General features: G+C 51.3%; 1 protein-coding gene across 1 annotated transcript in view; it reads right to left on the bottom strand.

Moving 5' to 3' along the window:
• Positions 1-614: 614 nt before the first annotated feature.
• Positions 615-19,183, bottom strand: part of LOC119379515 (vesicular acetylcholine transporter-like) — a 150,265-nt gene continuing 131,696 nt past the window's right edge. Inside the window, exons 3-4 of the mRNA XM_037648815.2 lie at positions 878-936; positions 615-825 (exon numbers count right to left, since the gene is read on the bottom strand). Coding sequence (XP_037504743.2) covers positions 728-825; positions 878-936 — 157 coding nt within the window. The 3' untranslated portion in view covers positions 615-727. The remainder of the gene's footprint in view (positions 826-877; positions 937-19,183) is intronic.

Below are 19,183 nucleotides of genomic sequence, written 5' to 3'. Positions count from 1 at the left end.
ACAGTAAATACGCTGATCTTGTTATGTCTATTTTGTTATTAGACCCGAAACCAGCCGTCCAGACTATGGGTGGAAACAGTATTGTGTATTGTACGTATGCAACGAAAAAAAAGAAAAAAAGATGCACCTAGTAAGAGGTATGGTGTAGACGATGCTGTCGGAACTTTTTCCAAGACTGCCCGGTAGAGCTGTTGGTGCGTGCAGTCGTACCACGGATCGTACCAAAATCGCGGCACGTCCCTCGTGCTTCAATCTATGCCATTGGCTGTACTATTGCCCGCCGCAGCCACAGCACTCTAATGCGTGCGAGGCTGAGATAGGAGAGCTAAAAGGATGGTCGTGGTTTGGATCCCGACACCGTGCACCGACCAGCCAGCTAAGTCAGGATGAAATGATATTGGACCCAGTCCGCATAAACACTTGGCCACAAGAAGAAGCAAAAGCAAAAACGTGCGACATACCGGTGGCCAGCGCGCAGATTGCTGCCAGCAATGCCAGGGGCGCTGCGGCGGTGCCGCACAAGTCGGAGAGTACGCCCCCAAGCGGGTATCCCACTGCAAGGGTGCCAGTAGTGAGCAAGTATTACTTGCAGCAGTCGGTTCGCTCACCAACCACTCCGAGCGCGCCAGCCGCCAACGCCCACGCCAGCTTCCGGTTGCGCTCGGAACCTCGAAAGGTAGCCGCCAGTGCAGCCAGACCTGTGTCATCAGAGCTTTGGCGATTCTCTTCAGCGACACTCACCGGATATCTTGAGACAGGTGGAGCCGATGCCGTGCAGCGCCCTCGCAGCTAGCAGCACGCCAAAGTTCCGGCCCACTGCAAATACTGTGGAGGAGCACATTTCGCACCCTTCTCAGAGCATGCCAGAGGGGCTCACATGAGGAGGAGAGAAGCAAGACGGCGTCACCCACGGTCAGCAGGTACCGGCAACCAAACCTGCACACGCGTTCGAAAGCTCTCGAAAGATGTTCGGAAGCGACACATAAAAAGCTCCATGAAAAGCGCGCTTGGTAGTTGTCTAATGATGCGCAGACTTATACTGTAGGAAACTATGTTTGCGGCCTTCCCTGGGACGCCATTGCTGGGTGGCGTACTTACACTGGCGAGGGTCTCCGAGGACCCACAATGCACTCCGCAACGGAGCTCTTGAAATTATTAAACCTTTAGCACACGAAGACGGGAACAAGAAGACGACACACAGAGCACTTTGTGTGCCGTCTTCTTGTTCCCTTTTCGTGCGCTTAACGGTTTCATGTCAATGTACCTGCTAGCTCGGACCCAGCCTCTGATTGAGCTCTTAAAGCGCGCTCAATTCTTCATGCGTTGGGCAGGATGCCGCATATTGCACACGCGGCGAAGCAGACAAAAAATTACACCATCTCCCTCTAAAGGGAAGCATTTGTGAATGAAAAGCCGCGGGGAGATGGTTCGCTTGAGCGGAAGATGGTGTTATTTTTTTAGGAGCTGGCTCGCCAGGTTCTTAAGCTGGGGCGAAGTCCCGCGCGGTAAGCTGCATCCATCCATTCAAAGCGTCGTGAAGCGCGAAGAGGAACGCTACGCGCGTCGTGTCTTCCCTCTAGCCTGGCCGTTAATTCTCACAGGGTGAGCGGAGAACGCGGTCAAGAGGCGCGCGAGAGGGGGGCGAGCGTAGGATAGGAGAGAGAGGGGGAGGGCATGCGCATGCGCTGGCGCTCATCGCGGCGTTGCGCAGGAGAGAATGAGGCGCACGAGTGGGGGGGGGGGAGCGTAGGAGGGCGCTCATCGCGGCGTTGCACAGGAGAGAATGAGGCGCGCGAGACGGGTGGAGCGTAGGAGAGAAGGGGAAGGATGATGCGCATGCCCAGTAAGGGTGGTCACGCCGCACACCACCACCAGCAGATTGAACTCCGCCATATGCTGCTTCGCATCTAAAAAGTGGGCGTTGGGACCAACGTTTCTACAACCACTTCAGTTTGAAAACATGGATTGCAGAAGAGTGGTAAGTTGGGCGAGTTGGTAATGATTCATTATGTAACTGCGCAGAAAACGGACGGTGACACAAGAGGAGAGGAAAGCGCAAACAGGCGCAGGCTATCAACTGAAGCTTTATTGCAAGTACAAGGGGGGGGGGGGGAGGTGATTCTTAAAAGGAAGAAGGAAATGAAAATGGAAATTGGGTGTGGAGTGCACGATAACTGTCTCTCAAGTGAGGACATCTCAACCGATACACTCACGGGGGATTAGGGATTAAAGGGACAGTGAGAGTGAAAAGAGTATGGTAAAAGAAGAAAAAGAAAGGTATGAGTGGAAAAAGAAGAAAAAAAAAACAGTGAGGGGGTGGGGGGGGGGGCAGGAGAACGGGCGTCCGAGTCACCGTGGTGAGCGGCTAGAAAATTCGTTCGACTAGGCCGGCATCCTCGAGAAAAGCGAGTAGGGCCGCAAGAGCTGATCGGCGACGGTGCACGTGGCCGGTGGGATGGAGCAAGTCCTGTAGGGTCGCACACGGCAGTCCGACGAGGCGGTACTTCATGACGAGCCGCTTCCGCGCAGTGTTGAGAGAAGGACAGTCAAACAATAGGTGGCACAGGGTTTCGATCGCGCCGCAATCGGTGCAGTTCGGTGCAGCGGCGCCGCGAAGACGATGCCTGCGTTCCGCGGGCCACACAGAACCGGTCCTCAGGGCAAGAAGAAGCGCGTGCTCGCGGCGAGTGAAACCAGTGGCTGGGATGGGGGGAGGGGGGTGTCCGGCGGCGACCCGTGCGTCAGGATGCTCGCGCACTAGCTCCCGGCGAAGGTTGTTGCGTGCCGAGTCGAACGAGCTGGCGTAATCCGTCAGCGAAGTCTCGGCGGAGTGTGCTCGTTTTGCGAGTTCGTCTGCAGCCTCGTTGCCCGCGATGCCGACGTGTGAAGGGAGCCACTGAAGGACCACATCACAGCCTCGTTCCTGGAGGGCCAGCAGGCTGAGAGCGGCACGCTGAGCAAGAAGGGGGCCTCGTTCCTCCCTCGCGAGCTGGCGGAGGGCAGGTTTCGAGTCGCAGAAGATTGCTGCGCTCGTGACGGCCGGCGAATTGCGCAGGAGGTCTGCAGCCAGCTGGAGCCCGACTAGCTCAGCTGTTGTTGAGGATGCACAGTATCGCAAGCGGCACTGTCGCTCCGAGCTGAGCTGAGGGGCTATGCAGGCGGCCGCGGCTGAGCGATCCTGCAGGACGGACCCATCGGTGAACACCTGCGTCCTCCCGGCCAGGTCCTCATACATCCGCGCCGCGGCCTCTTGAGCAATGGCACTGATGGGGGTGCGGCGTTTGGATCGAATTCCCGGCAGGTGCAAGTTCACTCGAAGGGGCACTCGACGGTGAGGGGGTGGCCAGCGCGAAAGGCGTGCGGGGTCGTCAGCCACAACACCGTCGTACACGTCGATAAGTTGGCCGACACGTGAGTTTGGCACAGCACGTAGCCGCGAGAGGAGGGGACCTGCATCAGGCGCTCGGTGGAGACGCTGCAAGTGGCACAATGCGCGCAGGTCCGCCGTGAGCGACGCAGGCCACGCACGAGCCTCCGCGAGGGTCTCGGCCACACGAGAGCCACGAGGCATTCCGTGACACATGCGGATGACTCGGCGGTGGTCCTGGTCGATCAGTCGCCACTGTGGCGCCTGGAGTTTGCAGATCGGCAGTGCGTAGTGGATGGCAGACAGAGCCATCGCCTCGTAGATGGTGCAGGCGAAGGCAGCGGGGCAGCCGTTGCCGCCTGCGAGTAGTTGGCGCACGGCCGATTCCACGCGACGCGTCGTCTGTCGTACACGTCGCACCGCCGGGAACCATCGGAGGCGATTGTCTATCGTCAGGCCGAGGTAGCGGACGTTGCTACTCCAAACTATTGGTGCACCATCCAGCTGAAGGCACGGAAGACGTCGTCGGGCTTCAGCACGAGGGTGGACGACGAGGGCCTCGGTTTTCGGCGCCGAGATCGTGAGGCCGATGTTTCTCACGAAGGCGGCCACACATTGGAGGGCTTCTTGCATGCAAGCGCGCACCACCGAGCACTTTCGGGTCGGTCCACGCACATACAATGCGACGTCATCAGCGTACACCACTGCGCGAACAGGGAACACAGCCGTTTCTGGTAGGCACTTGACGAGCGGCGCGAGTACCAGATTAAACAAAAACGGGCTGAGGACGCTGCCCTGTGGGACGCCACAGCTGACAGATCGCGGCGCACTTGTCGCCCCGCCCACGCGCACAGTAAACGTTCGGTCAGTGAGGAAGGCCTGAACGTAGTTCAAGAGTTTGCCCTCAACACCTAGCGCGCGCACAGCACTGAGGATAGACGAGTGGGGGAGCGAGTCGAACGCCGACTTTATGTCAAGGAGGAGTAGGATGGCCATTTCTCCATCGTGAAGGGCCTGCTCGAGGGTGCTCACAACTGCAGCAATGCAGTCGATGGTCCCGCGATGTGGCCGGAATCCACACTGCTCTGGTGGGAAAGCGTTGCGCACCTCCGCGATCCACTGTAGCCGGTAAAGAGCCATCTCCTCCATAGTTTTGCCCGCCACAGAAGTGAGAGAGATGGGCCTGTATGACGTCACCGATCGCGCCGGTTTGCCTTGTTTGATGACAGGGATCACAGTCGCGGAACGCCATTCTTCCGGGAGGACAGCACTGGAGAAAACTCTGTTGAATGCATCCAACAAGAGTGGGCGCTGGGAGGCATCCAGGTTTCTCAACAGCTGATGAGTGATTTTGTCCGCGCCAGGGGCGCTGCGCTTGCGCTTTCTGAGGAGAACCCGTTCCAGTTCGTAGAGGGAGAAGTCCTCTTTGCAGAGAGAGCGAATGTCAGCTGAGGTGATGGGATCCACGAAAGGGAGCGGGTGTGCGGCGTTTGTCGTGACACCGCCAGCGCTCCCCGCTCTAGGAGGGGAAGGAGGCGCGAAAGAGGCGGCAAGCAGTTCAGCAAGCTCCCTTTCAGTGATGCCCTGCGCAACGGCTATGGCGAGCACTGGGTAGCGCGACACTTTCGGGTTTATCAGGACGCGCATGATGTGCCAGCCGCGGCGACGTCCTCGTGGATTACTCAGAGAGGAACAGACGCCCGTCCAGCTGCGGTCGCGTAGCCGCTGGGCGTGCCGCCGGCACACAGCGTCGAGTCGGTTGTACTCTGTCCATGCGCCGGGGACCGAGGAGCGCAGCGCCCGCCGCTGTGCTCGTTGGCGCACTGCGCGGAGGTTGAGCAGCTTGATGTCAGGGCAGGGCGTGCCGGCGGGAACAACACAGCGCGTTGTGGCACGCTCAGCACAGTCCGCGATGCGCGAAAAGAAATCATCACTGCTCTGCACGCTCGCGCACAGGTCACGGAAAAGTGGCCACCGTACAACACTGTATTCACGAACAGCACCACGGCTGGGGTGGCACGGGAGGAGTGTGATCGGATAGTGATCAGAACCGGCAGTGTCAGAGTGGCGTTTCCACTCGTAGGAGCAGCGTTCTGACACCAGCGCCAGGTCAATCACTGTCGAGGCTGCACTGCGACGGATGAAGGTGGGTTCCCCGGAGTTTAGTACGAGGAGTCCCACCGAACTGATCGCGTCGCATAGGTCCCTACCGCGCGCATCCGTGGTACGGCAACCCCAGCTGACGTGGTGCGCGTTGAAGTCTCCACACAGTACGTGGTCACGCGCGAGTGCGGCGACAAGGCGTGGCACAAACGCGCAGCTGGCCGCGACGACTGGGCGCACATAAACACTCGCGACAGAAGTGTCCACGCCGTCCACACGGACCGTGACAGCAACGCACTCACTCGTCGCACAGCATAAATGTTCTGTGGGGACAAGCGCATGAGCGAGTGTGTCACGAATGTACAAACCGGCGCGTGGCTTCCCGGGCGGGTGGGCGGTGTCACAGCACGGCGCATTATTGCACTCAGCCAGCGCACACTGCGTGGAACTGCTGTAGCCGATGTAGCCGGGCAGCGAAACATCCTCCACGCGAACATACGTCTCCTGCAAAGCAAGGACGTCGTAGTCGCGCAGGGGAAGGATCGCTGCGAGCTCTGCTTGTCGGCGACGCAGTGAACGGCAGTTCCACTGCAGTATGCGTGGCCTAGACTCGTGTCGATCACTCGCCATCATTTGTTAACGCAAGGTGGGTGGCCAGCGCTGCAGCACAGAGCGGGCGAACGGGGCAGCCGAGAGGGAGAAAATCCATAGCGGCTGTCAGCGCTGCCGAGAGCACAGCGATCACAGAGTTTCTCTTGTCTGTGGCGGTTTGTGAGTTTTTTGCAGACGGAAGACCAGCGGCCGCCGCGTACGAAAAGTTCTCGCGAACCAGGGGGTGGGCACGGGACATGGTGGTAGAGCCGGGTGTTACTGGGTCTCCTGTATTCTGTCCACGCGCGATAGCGAGCGCCTCACGGCGCGAGATTGGGAGCGACGATACGGCGCGCACTTCCAACAAGCGCCGCTCTTCCTGCCAACGAGGGCAGCGGGGCTCGGTAGCGGGGTGAGCTGCGCCACAATAGAAGCACCTCGCCTTCTTCGCGGTGCACTCACCGAGGGAGTGCGGTCCGCCACAACGCACACATCGCCGCTCAGACGTGCACGTTACGTCCGTGTGCCCATAGCGTCCGCAGAGCTCACACTGGGTTGGTCGTGGACGGCGAGCACGCACGGGCCGGCGCTGTTTGAAAAGTTCCACATCAGGGGGAGCCTTGTTGCCGGCGAAGCGCACAATAACGTGGCGACCAGAGCGAGAGCACTGAAGGACAGGTAACCATGACGCGATGTTGGCGCGGATCGAATCCTCGTCTAGCGCGGGGTCGACGTTATAGATGACGCCGCTGCAGGTGTTCGTCGACGCCTGCTTCGCGCGCACAGCAATGCCGCAGATGTCAGCCACAGCGAGCAGGGGGTCGAGTGGAGTTCCGGCGGTGACGTCGACCGCGACGACGTTGCGACCGAAATTTACGCGGACGCGACTGACGCCCTCCAGAGGAGCCAAACAGGAGGAGATGGCTTCCTGTGTGGCTGTTCGGAAAGTTTCTCTCCTCACAGCCGGTCTGTAAAGTACCGTCTCCAGCTGGGTGCCGGGGCTTGTGTGCCGTGGGGGCCGGGGGCGTGGGTCGCTGGCAGCGGGCTTCTCAGCACGCTGAGACCGACGCCCGGTGTTGATGGGAACACTTGGTGCGCAAAGCTCTGTAGCGCTCGGGGCCCCAGTGGGGGAGAGGGCGGGGAACTCTTCAGCCGTCAGCTGTCCCAGCACGCGGCTGGCGCGAGGGAGTGGGGAGGAGGGCATTTGTCGTCCATCACAAGGAGTGTCGAGGGACAGGGAGGGAATCGGCTGGTGTTGCGTAATAAAAAAACATGATATAAAAGAAAAGGCCGATCAGAAAAAAAAAAAAAAGGTTAGGCGGACTTACATCGCCCCACTTAATCCCCAATGAGGGCTAATCAAATGATAGAGGAGGGGGTAAGGAGATCATAACTGTAGATGAAAAATTAAACAAAAAAATAAAAGGAGAAAATGAAAAACTGAGGAGCTAGAAAAACGCATGCGTCTCAGCGAAGCGCTGACGGTCAGTAAGGCAATATAAAGGACAGGATACAGGCAAGAAAGGGCAAAGGGAGAGGAGGAAAAGCCAAGAGGGACCCATATGAACAAAAACCCAGGGCACAATCAACCATAGCATGCCCGTCATACAGGACCAAGATAACATAACTCTTTTTCAAGTAAAGCAACAAAGGGAACACTGAGGCAAGACTCGGATTGCTTATGAATATGCGCGGCCTCAACAAGTTCACGCGCAACAAGTTCAGCACTGTATTGGAGACTGCGTGGACGCTATAGGTAGGACGCCAGGTCGGTCAGCGTCGACGTTTAACTGGAAAGGAATGGTAGATTTTTTGGCTAACAGTGAACTTAGATTACTTGTTTCTGACAAGGAGGGACAGTTCGTTGTTTTACCGGAAGGCATGTATAGCGAAAAGGCATTACAAGCTGTGCGAAAGAATTTCCGGACTACGTCAATCAAGCCAACGTAAAGGAAAAAAACAAGCTGTTGCCTTGTTGCTAGATATGAACTTGCAGAAACTTGCACAGTCTGTAAAAAAGGCAAACAAATTGCAGCTTGAAGTATTTTACACAGCAAAAACGCACAAGATTGGTTTGCCTTTTCGCGCAATAATCACGGAACGCGACACGTGGCAGCATTGTGTGTCTGTTTTTTTGCAGACTTGCCTATCGTCTCTCCATATAGATTATCCCTACATTATCTCAAACTCGGAAATGATTGTGCAGTTCCTGCGTGATGACAACCCTGTTAATTTTGACGCCGTAAGCATTGATGTCGAGGACCTTTTTTATTCTCTCCCCCATAATCACCTTTTGACCGCAGTAAAGGAATGTATTACACGTCATAACGACGAACTTGCCTTCATTGGTTTAAGAGGTATGCCAGTTGAATTTTTCACCGAACTTTTGTTTTTTTACCTAGTGTCGTGTACGCGCACGGCAACCGACACACGGCCACTCCAGATGTTGTGCCTCGTTTGCTGGTGCTGCCCGACTCGCGCACGCGCACGGCGCCTTCCTTGGACTCTCGTCCCCAGCTCCTGCATATCGCGTTACTCTTCTACCCTCGCTGTAACTTTCTCTGCCTCCTCTCGTCCGCTTCTAAAAGAAAGCAATAAAACAGTCTCCTGCCAGCCGCTGTCTCGCGTGGTTCCTGTGCTGCGGGGCTCTGAGCCCTCAACGTAACACCTAGGGTCTTTATTTATTTCCTTCAAAGGTGAGACGTACCTGCAAAAGGAAGATGTCGCATTGGGTCTAGGGTGGCACCGGTTCTAAGTGATATTTTTCTGAGTAGAGTCGATCGGGCGCTCCAACCGGTTTTACAAGCATCCGTAATCAGCGTCTTTCGTTTTGTAGATGACTATATTGTTTTTTTTTTTCGTAAGGGAACTCAAGACATGTCGGCAGGTATTCTCAAGAGTTTTGAGCAGTTTGATCTTGGCCTAAAGTTTACTTCCGAATGCTTAAATGGCCTTTGCATCCAATTTTTGGATCTACAGCTGCAGTTCTCACCCACGCATGTATGTTGGTTCTACTCCCCTAGGTCTGTCAAACCTGTGTTGAATTACAAATCGGGCCATACGAAACTGGTAAAAAATGCAATTGCACTCTCCTGCTTCAGTTCAGCGCTGAAGAAATCATGCACTCATTTAGTTGAAACCAGTTTTTCAGGGCAGGTGAAAAAACTGAGTCAAGTTGGCTTCCCACGGGATGTATTGGTAAAGGTTTGCCAGAAGTTGATCAAGAAGCTAAAAAAAGGTCCCGTTGATGGTTGCAACTTGGCAGAGAAGGCGCAGCGCAAAAAAATTTGTTGTTCTGCCATATGCGCATGGTTTTACCCACCGCTTAAAAAAGGTCGCATCACGATATGACGTCCAAGTGGTAATTTCTGCCAAGAACAAACTATCCACTTTATGTGCCAAGGCAGACCGACGTGTGGCGAATCGACAAATTGTGCAGCAGGATAAGTGAAATGTTAGTCATGTTCATAACTATGTATCCTGTATCACCAGTGTTGTCTACTCCATACCCCTGTCTTGCAATCGTGTATACGTGGGCCAAAGGGGACGATGTCTAAATGTTAGACTTAGGGAACATTATATTTCTCTGAAAGGCCACTCTGGCCTTCATATAGCAGCGCATAGTAAGAAATGTGGCTGCTCACCGCTCTTCAGTGACACTTCTGTGTTGTTCCGCCACAAAAATCAAAGAGCGGGTGAACTGTAGGGGGAGATGATGTGTAATTGTTTCGCTGGTTATCTCCAGTATGATTAATGAGCAAGTCATGCAAGCCAGAAAGGGCTTGTTTTCTGAAAGCCTTCGAAGGTCAGTGTGTAATTCTTGTAAATGCTCAAGTAACCTCGCAAACCTTCCAATTAAACATCTGATTTATGCGCCTTTTTTGACATGCACTATATATGTACCACTTATCACTTTCATGTATTGAATTCTTCTGACAGCTTTGGGCTAATTCCAAAGTGCCACAAAATTAATTCATGGGGGGAAGAGGTGGTGCTTTACACACGGAACTCTACACGGGCGGGGGGGGGGGGGGGGGGGGCTTCATACTTGGCTACGCCACTAACTTACAGTCGAGGTGCAGGTGAGAAATAATTGCAGGAAAATTTATTCATCGAGGTTTAACGCCCGAAAGAAACTTAGCCTGCGAGAGACGTCGCGGTGGAGGGCTACGGACAGTTTAATTCGACAACCTGGGGTTGTTTAGCGGACACTATTTGGGATAGCAAAGTACGCGGGTACATTGCTTCGATCGAAATGTGAATGCCGCGGCCGGGATCGCACTTGCGTCTTTCGGGTCAGCAGCCACTGTCACCGCGGCGGTTTCATTGAAGGAAAATGCGAAAAAGTGTAGGCCATAACGAAGAACGCGTGTCGCAGTGCAGTATAGAATAGAATGAAAATTCAGAAAGAACAAAAATAATGAAAGGGTGTCGTTTCCAAACAGAAAAAATACAATTGAGCTGTGACATAACGGTGCAATTTGTTTCGTGTTCATTAATATTTAAGGCGGAGAGCAGAGTTGTTTAGAAAGTGAAATCAGTAAATGACCAAAACTTAAAAAGCAATTTTTTTATTTTTGGAACCATTATGTTATATGCCGACAGCCGAGCGCGTCAATGCCGCGCAGTTCGCATTTCTTTATCGCGTTAGTACGCGTACGTGCGCGTGTTGGCAAGTGAAAACTGCCGCAATTTTCTTTCCTAATCAGTTAGCGAACAACGGTATGCTTCATTCGGGGCTGCAAAAGCGCACGCAATGCGTAAAACATGCGTTACTCCGCGTGAAATCAACACCGCGCCGCCGCAGCTTCGGCCGCGCTGGACCAAATATGGCGGCGGGCAGGACGGTCGCAGTACTTTTCCCGTTCCAGTGAGTTTATGGATGGATGGATGGATGCTATGAGCGTCCCCTTTATAAAGGGGCGGTGACAAGTCTGCCACCAAGCTCGAAGGAGAAAAAAAAAAAACTTCCTTGTTTCATGTTGTCCTAATGCTTTATCTACATTGATTAAATCTATGTTATTATACCAAAAAATATAAATTCACGATCCATCTCTCTGCCTCTTAAGGCAGAATGACCTTTTTTTCCCCAATTATTTATTTTTGTACTTTATCTCTACTTTTCTGCCACCAATACTCTAACCGTCTCTTACTTATTTCTATCGCGGGCGTGTTCAGCTTTCGATTGTTGTCCCTAAAACCCAAGGCTTCATGTAGACTCATGCCCACACGTATACCTGGGTGAATATCGCCACATTCAATCAGTACATGTTCCATCGTTTCCTTAGTTCCCCCGCAGCATGTACATTGTTCTTCTTCGTTACTGAATCTCGCTTTATAACTACACGTCCTAAGGCAGCCCGACCTTGCTTCAAACAGTAAAGCGCTTCCCCTTGAATTATCATAAAACCTTTCCCTCCTTATTTCGTTTTTTTCCTTTTCGGTAGTTACTCAGAGCCGGCTTCTTTTCCATCGCTGTCATCCAATAAGTCCTCTCCGCCTCTCTGACCTTCCGCTTAATGCTCCTTGTTGCCATATCGCCGCACTGCCAGTCGTATATTTACTAGTGAGCCTCCTAGTTCTTTTTCTCCACTGCGTGTCAACGCTTTTTCTATACAAATACCTGAAAACCTTCTCTGCCCATCTACTCTTCTTCATTTTCCTCAGCCTCTCTTCGAATCTCATTTTGCTCTGCGCTTCCCTCACTTCAAAGCCTGTCAATCACATATCACCCTTTACCGCCTCATCTGTCGTCTTCCCGTGAGCGCCCAACGCGAGGCGGCCCACCGTCCTTTGATTTACATCCATTCCTGATTGCACCTCTGACTTCATGCACACCACTGAGTTCCCAAATGCAAGCCCCGGAACCATCACACCCTTCCACAGCCCTCGAAGCACCTCGTACCTATTGTATCCCCGTAAAGCTCTGTGCTTCATAATTGCAGCATTCCTCTTTCCCTTTGCTACCGATGCTTTCTCTTGTACCTCCATATATCTATCCCCCTCATTTACCCATACTCCGAGGTACTTGTACTCGCTTACCCTAGGTATTTTTTGGCCCTGTATTAAGACCGTATGGTCTCCGTGATCATTCAATACCATCAATCCACATTTTGTTGCACTAAATCCTAGTCCTAGAGCCTCACACTCCCTTCCGCATATATCTGCCAGTCGCTGTATATCATCTTGACTGTCCGCAAATAAGACAATATCATCAGCATAAAATAGACCTGGAAGCTTCTGCTCAACCATCGCTCCGACCTGTTTGTGTGACAAATTAAATCCAATGTTGCTACCTTCTAGCGCTTTTTCCATCCTCGCCATGTACAGCATGATTAACAGCGGGGACAAAGGGCATCCCTGTCTCAGCCCCTTGCTAATTTCAACGCTGTCCTTCCTACTTATTCCTTCCCATTCTATACAAACCGTATTTTCTCGGTATATTTCCCTCAAAAGCTGTACACAGTCGTCACCTATGCCCACTTCCTTCAATATATCCCACAAAATTTCCTGATTAACGTTGTCATACGCCCCGGTGATATCTAGATAAGCTACGTATAAGGGCCTGTTTTCTATTTTAGATATTTCTGTACACTGGGTAAGAACAAACAGACAAACAGCCAACCGCGGAGCGCGCTGCGAGCCAACCGCGGCGCGCTCCGCGGTTGGCTCGCGACGCCCTCACGCGGAGCGCGCCGTCGTGACTGTATAGAAAACGTTCCATTGTACTCCCGGCGGCTGCTCAGGCCGTAACGGTTCTACCGTCGCCATCTTGCGAGTATTTTCTTCTTGAGCCACCAGAAGACGCCACCAAGTCACGGTCCCTGTATTTTTCAAAGGTAGCGCAAACCATTGTCCGAAAACGAAAGGGAGAATTTCTTCCCCGCCCTCTGCGTCTCTCTTCTTCGCCCTTCTGTGCTCCCCTATTGGACTTGGCTCGACACGTGACCAGTTATCCCCGATGACCCCTCCGCCTCTTGCTCTGGCGCCGGAAAACGACGCCATTATTGGGCGTAGAAACACCGCCGCACGTGCACGCTGTGCGTGAGCGCGGGCTTCCTATAGCTTTTTAGTTTGCAAGGTGCCATCGGCTGCAGCCAGATGCCAACTTGTTGCGCTGTTGGCTGCTCGAACAGCACTGCCAAGGGTGTCAAGCTTTTCTTTGTTCCTCGTGGAAAGGAAAACCTCAAACGGCGAGCGATATGGCTTTATTTTATCGGGAGAAATGATTTCGATTGCCACGATGGGAGGCTTTGTGAGGTAAATCGACCACTATTAAACCCTTTCGCGTATATTTGCCATTCGAACTCTTTTAGATGGAGCTAAGGCTCGATACTGATGCCTAAGTTAGACAAAAAAAAAAGCGGCGTGACATTATCGGCCAGGCTTTCTCGCACACTATATTCACAGCGAAAATAATTGTTCTGCGAAAATTTACTGCAACGTTTGAGAAAAATATCTTTGCAAGATCTCTGTTTTCTCGCTCAACCCTGGCGCGGGCCACAGATTTTACAAAATTCGTTTGCCAAAAGTCGTTAAAAAGCTTACTCTGAGAAAGTCGGAGCTGTTCCTTTAGCGCTCATAAATAGAGAGTGGTGATGAGATGTGTACGATAAAGAAAGAGACATGGCAAGTAAGTAGCATCGATTGATCAGCGTAATTTGCTGAGCGTAAAAAAAAATTTACTTAGCAATATGCTGCAAAGCTGCCCGTATGCAAACTATAATATTAAACGCATGTTTGTTCTCCAACCCTCTAATTTTTTCCCCTGAACTATATGTTTATTTGAAGCAGGTGTAAGTTTTTATTCTTTGTGTTGTCGGTTTTTATATATCTTTAAATTTATCCGCACTTCTAAGTTTTCCTGATTCAGTGTTACTGGTATTCTGTGTTCAATAATAATAATTATTATAAGACAGTTGCTGCATGTTTCTCTTTGATGCGCTTTATTATTTGTTGTAGCTTTGAGCACTTCGGCCGTATTTCGTTAGGCAAATTACAGAGGGCACATTGGAGGATGTCTGTATATTTCAGAAACACTTCACGGACGATCAGTTCGAGCCTGTCATCCTTGCGACAAATGGCTGCATGAAGCTAAAGCCTACTGCGGTTCCCTCCATATTTCTGCATCGGCCAGTCTGGAACAGTCTCCAATTAAATAGCTAGATCCAATTAATGAGCGCGAGCAGCACACGATGGAACCAAAAAGATATTTACCTGAGGGGGCAACAGACGCGCGTCAACCCAGTTCGAAATTTGAAAGAATGCGCGCTGGGGGTATTTAGCAAATAGGTGCCTCCGCCGAGTTGTGTGTTCATAATTTGATGTAGCGTCTGATTTTCCGAAATTCGTCTTGTGAACAAACGCCACGGTATCCGAAAAGAAAAACGGCAGCTGCAAAGACTTTCTAGGACTGCGTTTAATATGTTCTGCCTCTTGTTCGCCTGGTGCGAGCGACACATCCTATACTTATGAACTCAAGTACAATGCACAAATGCTAGGTTTTCAAGTTGTCAAAACAGGTCCCAGGTCCAGAAAGCTGTTCGCGCGTAAGGTGCCGCCATGATATTTCTCATATATGCCGGCACCAGTGTGCGATTTGGTGCTTATAAAACGCGAAATGATAGCTAATGTACCGACCAACCACAAACTACTTTTACTACACATCTTACGTACGAACAGCTGTGTGAATCTGCGCCCAGAAATGTCACGTTTCTACGCAAGTACAAGCAAGCGCTTCGACGCACCGCATGCGGGCCAGGCGCGCCTTGCGAGTCTCGCCCAATAATGGCGGCCGGGCGAGGAGGAAACGGCGCTGAGAGGAGGAGTTTGCGCTACCTTTGAAAAATAGAGGGAACGTTTGGAAAAAAGAGGCAAATGCGCCCTCCACCGTCGTAGCATGCGACGGCGAAGATCCTGTCCCTGCTGCAACTAATCCATTCTTTTCAGGGGCACCGCTGCTTCGCCAATCGCAGCCATGGCGGCGAGTGTGGAACACTCTTTTTTTTTTTGCTTTCCTTCATTTCCTTCATTTTTCTGCTTTCCTTCATTCATAGCTAGGGTCTCGTCCTGGCAGACTTAATGCCTTCAGGTAGTATGCGAGGGATTATTGGTCAGCTGCCAACTCGTATAAAGATCACGTGCTACGTGACGCCAACAGGCAAAAAAAAAAAAAAAAAGAGTGTTCCACACTCGCCGCCATGGCTGCGATTGGCGCTGACTAACACTCCTAGGTTTAAATCAACATATATACCCCAGAAAGTGGACGGGAGGATGACCGCCGCCGTAGCTCAGTGGTAGAGCATCGGACGCGTTATTCGAAGGTCGCAGGTTCGGTCCCTGCCGGCGGCAAGTCATCTTTTCGTCCACTTTACTTTCTTCACATTTTATATTCTAAATACTACAGATAACACCCCCTGTACTTTCTTTGGCGTTATTGTCTGTTAGTTCTCATTAATATTGTGTCTAACAAAGATAAACGAGCCCTTGAAAAATCATCTGCTTTCCTTCATTCATAGCTAGGGTCTCGTCCTGGCAGACTTAATGCCTTCAGGTAGTATGCGAGGGATTATTGGTCAGCTGCCAACTCGTATAAAGATCACGTGCTACGTGACGCCAACAGGCAAAAAAAAAAGAGTGCTCCACACTCGCCGCCATGGCTGCGATTGGCGCTGACTAACACTCCTAGGTTTAAATCAACATATATACCCCAGAAAGTGGACGGGAGGATGACCGCCGCCGTAGCTCAGTGGTAGAGCATCGGACGCGTTATTCGAAGGTCGCAGGTTCGGTCCCTGCCGGCGGCAAGTCATCTTTTCGTCCACTTTACTTTCTTCACATTTTATATTCTAAATACTACAGATAACACCCCCTGTACTTTCTTTGGCGTTATTGTCTGTTAGTTCTCATTAATATTGTGTCTAACAAAGATAAACGAGCCCTTGAAAAATCATCTGCTTTCCTTCATTCATAGCTAGGGTCTCGTCCTGGCAGACTTAATGCCTTCAGGTAGTATGCGAGGGATTATTGGTCAGCTGCCAACTCGTATAAAGATCACGTGCTACGTGACGCCAACAGGCAAAAAAAAAAAAAGAGTGTTCCACACTCGCCGCCATGGCTGCGATTGGCGCTGACTAACACTCCTAGGTTTAAATCAACATATATACCCCAGAAAGTGGACGGGAGGATGACCGCCGCCGTAGCTCAGTGGTAGAGCATCGGACGCGTTATTCGAAGGTCGCAGGTTCGGTCCCTGCCGGCGGCAAGTCATCTTTTCGTCCACTTTACTTTCTTCACATTTTATATTCTAAATACTACAGATAACACCCCCTGTACTTTCTTTGGCGTTATTGTCTGTTAGTTCTCATTAATATTGTGTCTAACAAAGATAAACGAGCCCTTGAAAAATCATCTGCTTTCCTTCATTCATAGCTAGGGTCTCGTCCTGGCAGACTTAATGCCTTCAGGTAGTATGCGAGGGATTATTGGTCAGCTGCCAACTCGTATAAAGATCACGTGCTACGTGACGCCAACAGGCAAAAAAAAAAAGAGTGTTCCACACTCGCCGCCATGGCTGCGATTGGCGCTGACTAACACTCCTAGGTTTAAATCAACATATATACCCTAGAAAGTGGACGGGAGGATGACCGCCGCCGTAGCTCAGTGGTAGAGCATCGGACGCGTTATTCGAAGGTCGCAGGTTCGGTCCCTGCCGGCGGCAAGTCATCTTTTCGTCCACTTTACTTTCTTCACATTTTATATTCTAAATACTACAGATAACACCCCCTGTACTTTCTTTGGCGTTATTGTCTGTTAGTTCTCATTAATATTGTGTCTAACAAAGATAAACGAGCCCTTGAAAAATCATCTGCTTTCCTTCATTCATAGCTAGGGTCTCGTCCTGGCAGACTTAATGCCTTCAGGTAGTATGCGAGGGATTATTGGTCAGCTGCCAACTCGTATAAAGATCACGCGCTACGTGACGCCAACAGGCAAAAAAAAAGAGTGTTCCACACTCGCCGCCATGGCTGCGATTGGCTCTGACTAACACTCCTAGGTTTAAATCAACATATATACCCCAGAAAGTGGACGGGAGGATGACCGCCGCCGTAGCTCAGTGGTAGAGCATCGGACGCGTTATTCGAAGGTCGCAGGTTCGGTCCCTGCCGGCGGCAAGTCATCTTTTCGTCCACTTTACTTTCTTCACATTTTATATTCTAAATACTACAGATAACACCCCCTGTACTTTCTTTGGCGTTATTGTCTGTTAGTTCTCATTAATATTGTGTCTAACAAAGATAAACGAGCCCTTGAAAAATCATCTGCTTTCCTTCATTCATAGCTAGGGTCTCGTCCTGGCAGACTTAATGCCTTCAGGTAGTATGCGAGGGATTATTGGTCAGCTGCCAACTCGTATAAAGATCACGTGCTACGTGACGCCAACAAGCAAAAAAAAAAGAGTGTTCCACACTCGCCGCCATGGCTGCGATTGGCGCTGAAAACACTCCTAGGTTTAAATCAACATATATACCCCAGAAAGTGGACGGGAGGATGACCGCCGCCGTAGCTCAGTGGTAGAGCATCGGACGCGTTATTCGAAGGTCGCAGGTTCGGTCCCTGCCGGCGGCAAGTCATCTTTTCGTCCACTTTACTTTCTTCACATTTTATATTCTAAATACTACAGATAACACCCCCTGTACTTTCTTTGGCGTTATTGTCTGTTAGTTCTCATTAATATTGTGTCTAACAAAGATAAACGAGCCCTTGAAAAATCATCTGCTTTCCTTCGTGCTTTGCAGTGAGCTGAGCAAGCTACGCGGCAGAGTGCAATGCAAGCAAAAATTAGATAAAGCACGTCTCCGAGAATGTCTCTGACATTACTGAGAGATCTTTACTGAGACTCCTACTGTCATATTGTACTAACAACACAGTGGGTGTTGCAACGCGCTATTAAGCGCCGCAAGCAACGCGATGAGTGTGTTTGCTTTATTTACAATTGTGTGCATATTTATCTTCCTAATGAGGTTCCAAACACGTACCCAACATTCCTTTACTTATTTCAATATGTCACCGCAACCCTGCTTTAACGAAAACATAAATCGGAGTGCAACCGAAGAACATGGAACTGAACTTTTCGCCAAACGTGTGCATTCCCAAACCGTCCGCAGCGGGCCGATAATCTCAACGACCGCCATGTTGGATGTACAGTCGCGCCACCTATAGGTCGTCAAAGTTGCGAATCCGCCACGCGCCGGTAAAAAAATCTCGTGGGGCTGGTATTTTTCGGGATAATTTGCAAACGACGCCAGGTGCCCTTCAGTTAGCACCTGTCGCCGCCCTGTGCAACGTTTATAGAAGCTGTTTGGCCCTGTGACCCCCCGAAAACTTGGCGCACGTCAAGTCACCACCACCTCGCATGCGCAGGTAGTCTACCGTAAAAAAGTCCATTGTTCAACCGGCGTCACGTGAAATAGTCAAACACACGTAAACTGCCAAACACTCGTCACCTGCCCGCGAGGCGAAAGCAGGCTTCCAGGTACTGTCCTACGAGCCTCAAAAGTATGAGGAGGCAATGTCAAGTTCTTTGTGTCCTTCAATAACGCTTCTACAGTCACCTGAGTACAAAGGAGAGCAACCAAGCAATTCCTGGAATCCTCGGCACAATAGCCTAACCTCCCAGACAACACTCGACGTCCCGAGGTCGTCCTCAAATGGTACAATCGTCCTCGCACATTTCTCGACGTCCTTGGTACATATTGAGTACGACACGAGCTGGTTTGGCCCGGAAACGTCTTTGCGAATGCTTTCTGAGGACAACAAGTTGTCCTGAAAAGGTTCTTCCAGATACCTTTTGGGGATGACAAAAGCAATATCGAGAGCGCGCTAGCAAGTTGTCCTGAAAAGGTTCTTCCAGGGAGCTTTTGGGGATGACAAATGCAATGCATGCACTGAGCGCTTACATATTGTCATGATGAAAGATGTTTATTTAAAGATGGGCTGATGGGCAAAAGGGCTGAATGGCTGCCGCCTGGCACCGATACACTCGCAAGACCAGCGCTCTTCGTCCTCCTCTTCCTTTCGTCCTGCCTGTCGCGTTAGCGTAGCACTCCTCCCTCCACAGAC

Source organism: Rhipicephalus sanguineus, chromosome 1 (assembly GCF_013339695.2).
Source record: "Rhipicephalus sanguineus isolate Rsan-2018 chromosome 1, BIME_Rsan_1.4, whole genome shotgun sequence".
NCBI classification, from domain to species: Eukaryota; Metazoa; Arthropoda; class Arachnida; order Ixodida; family Ixodidae; genus Rhipicephalus; species Rhipicephalus sanguineus.
This window is presented reverse-complemented; position numbering and strand designations above follow the sequence as displayed.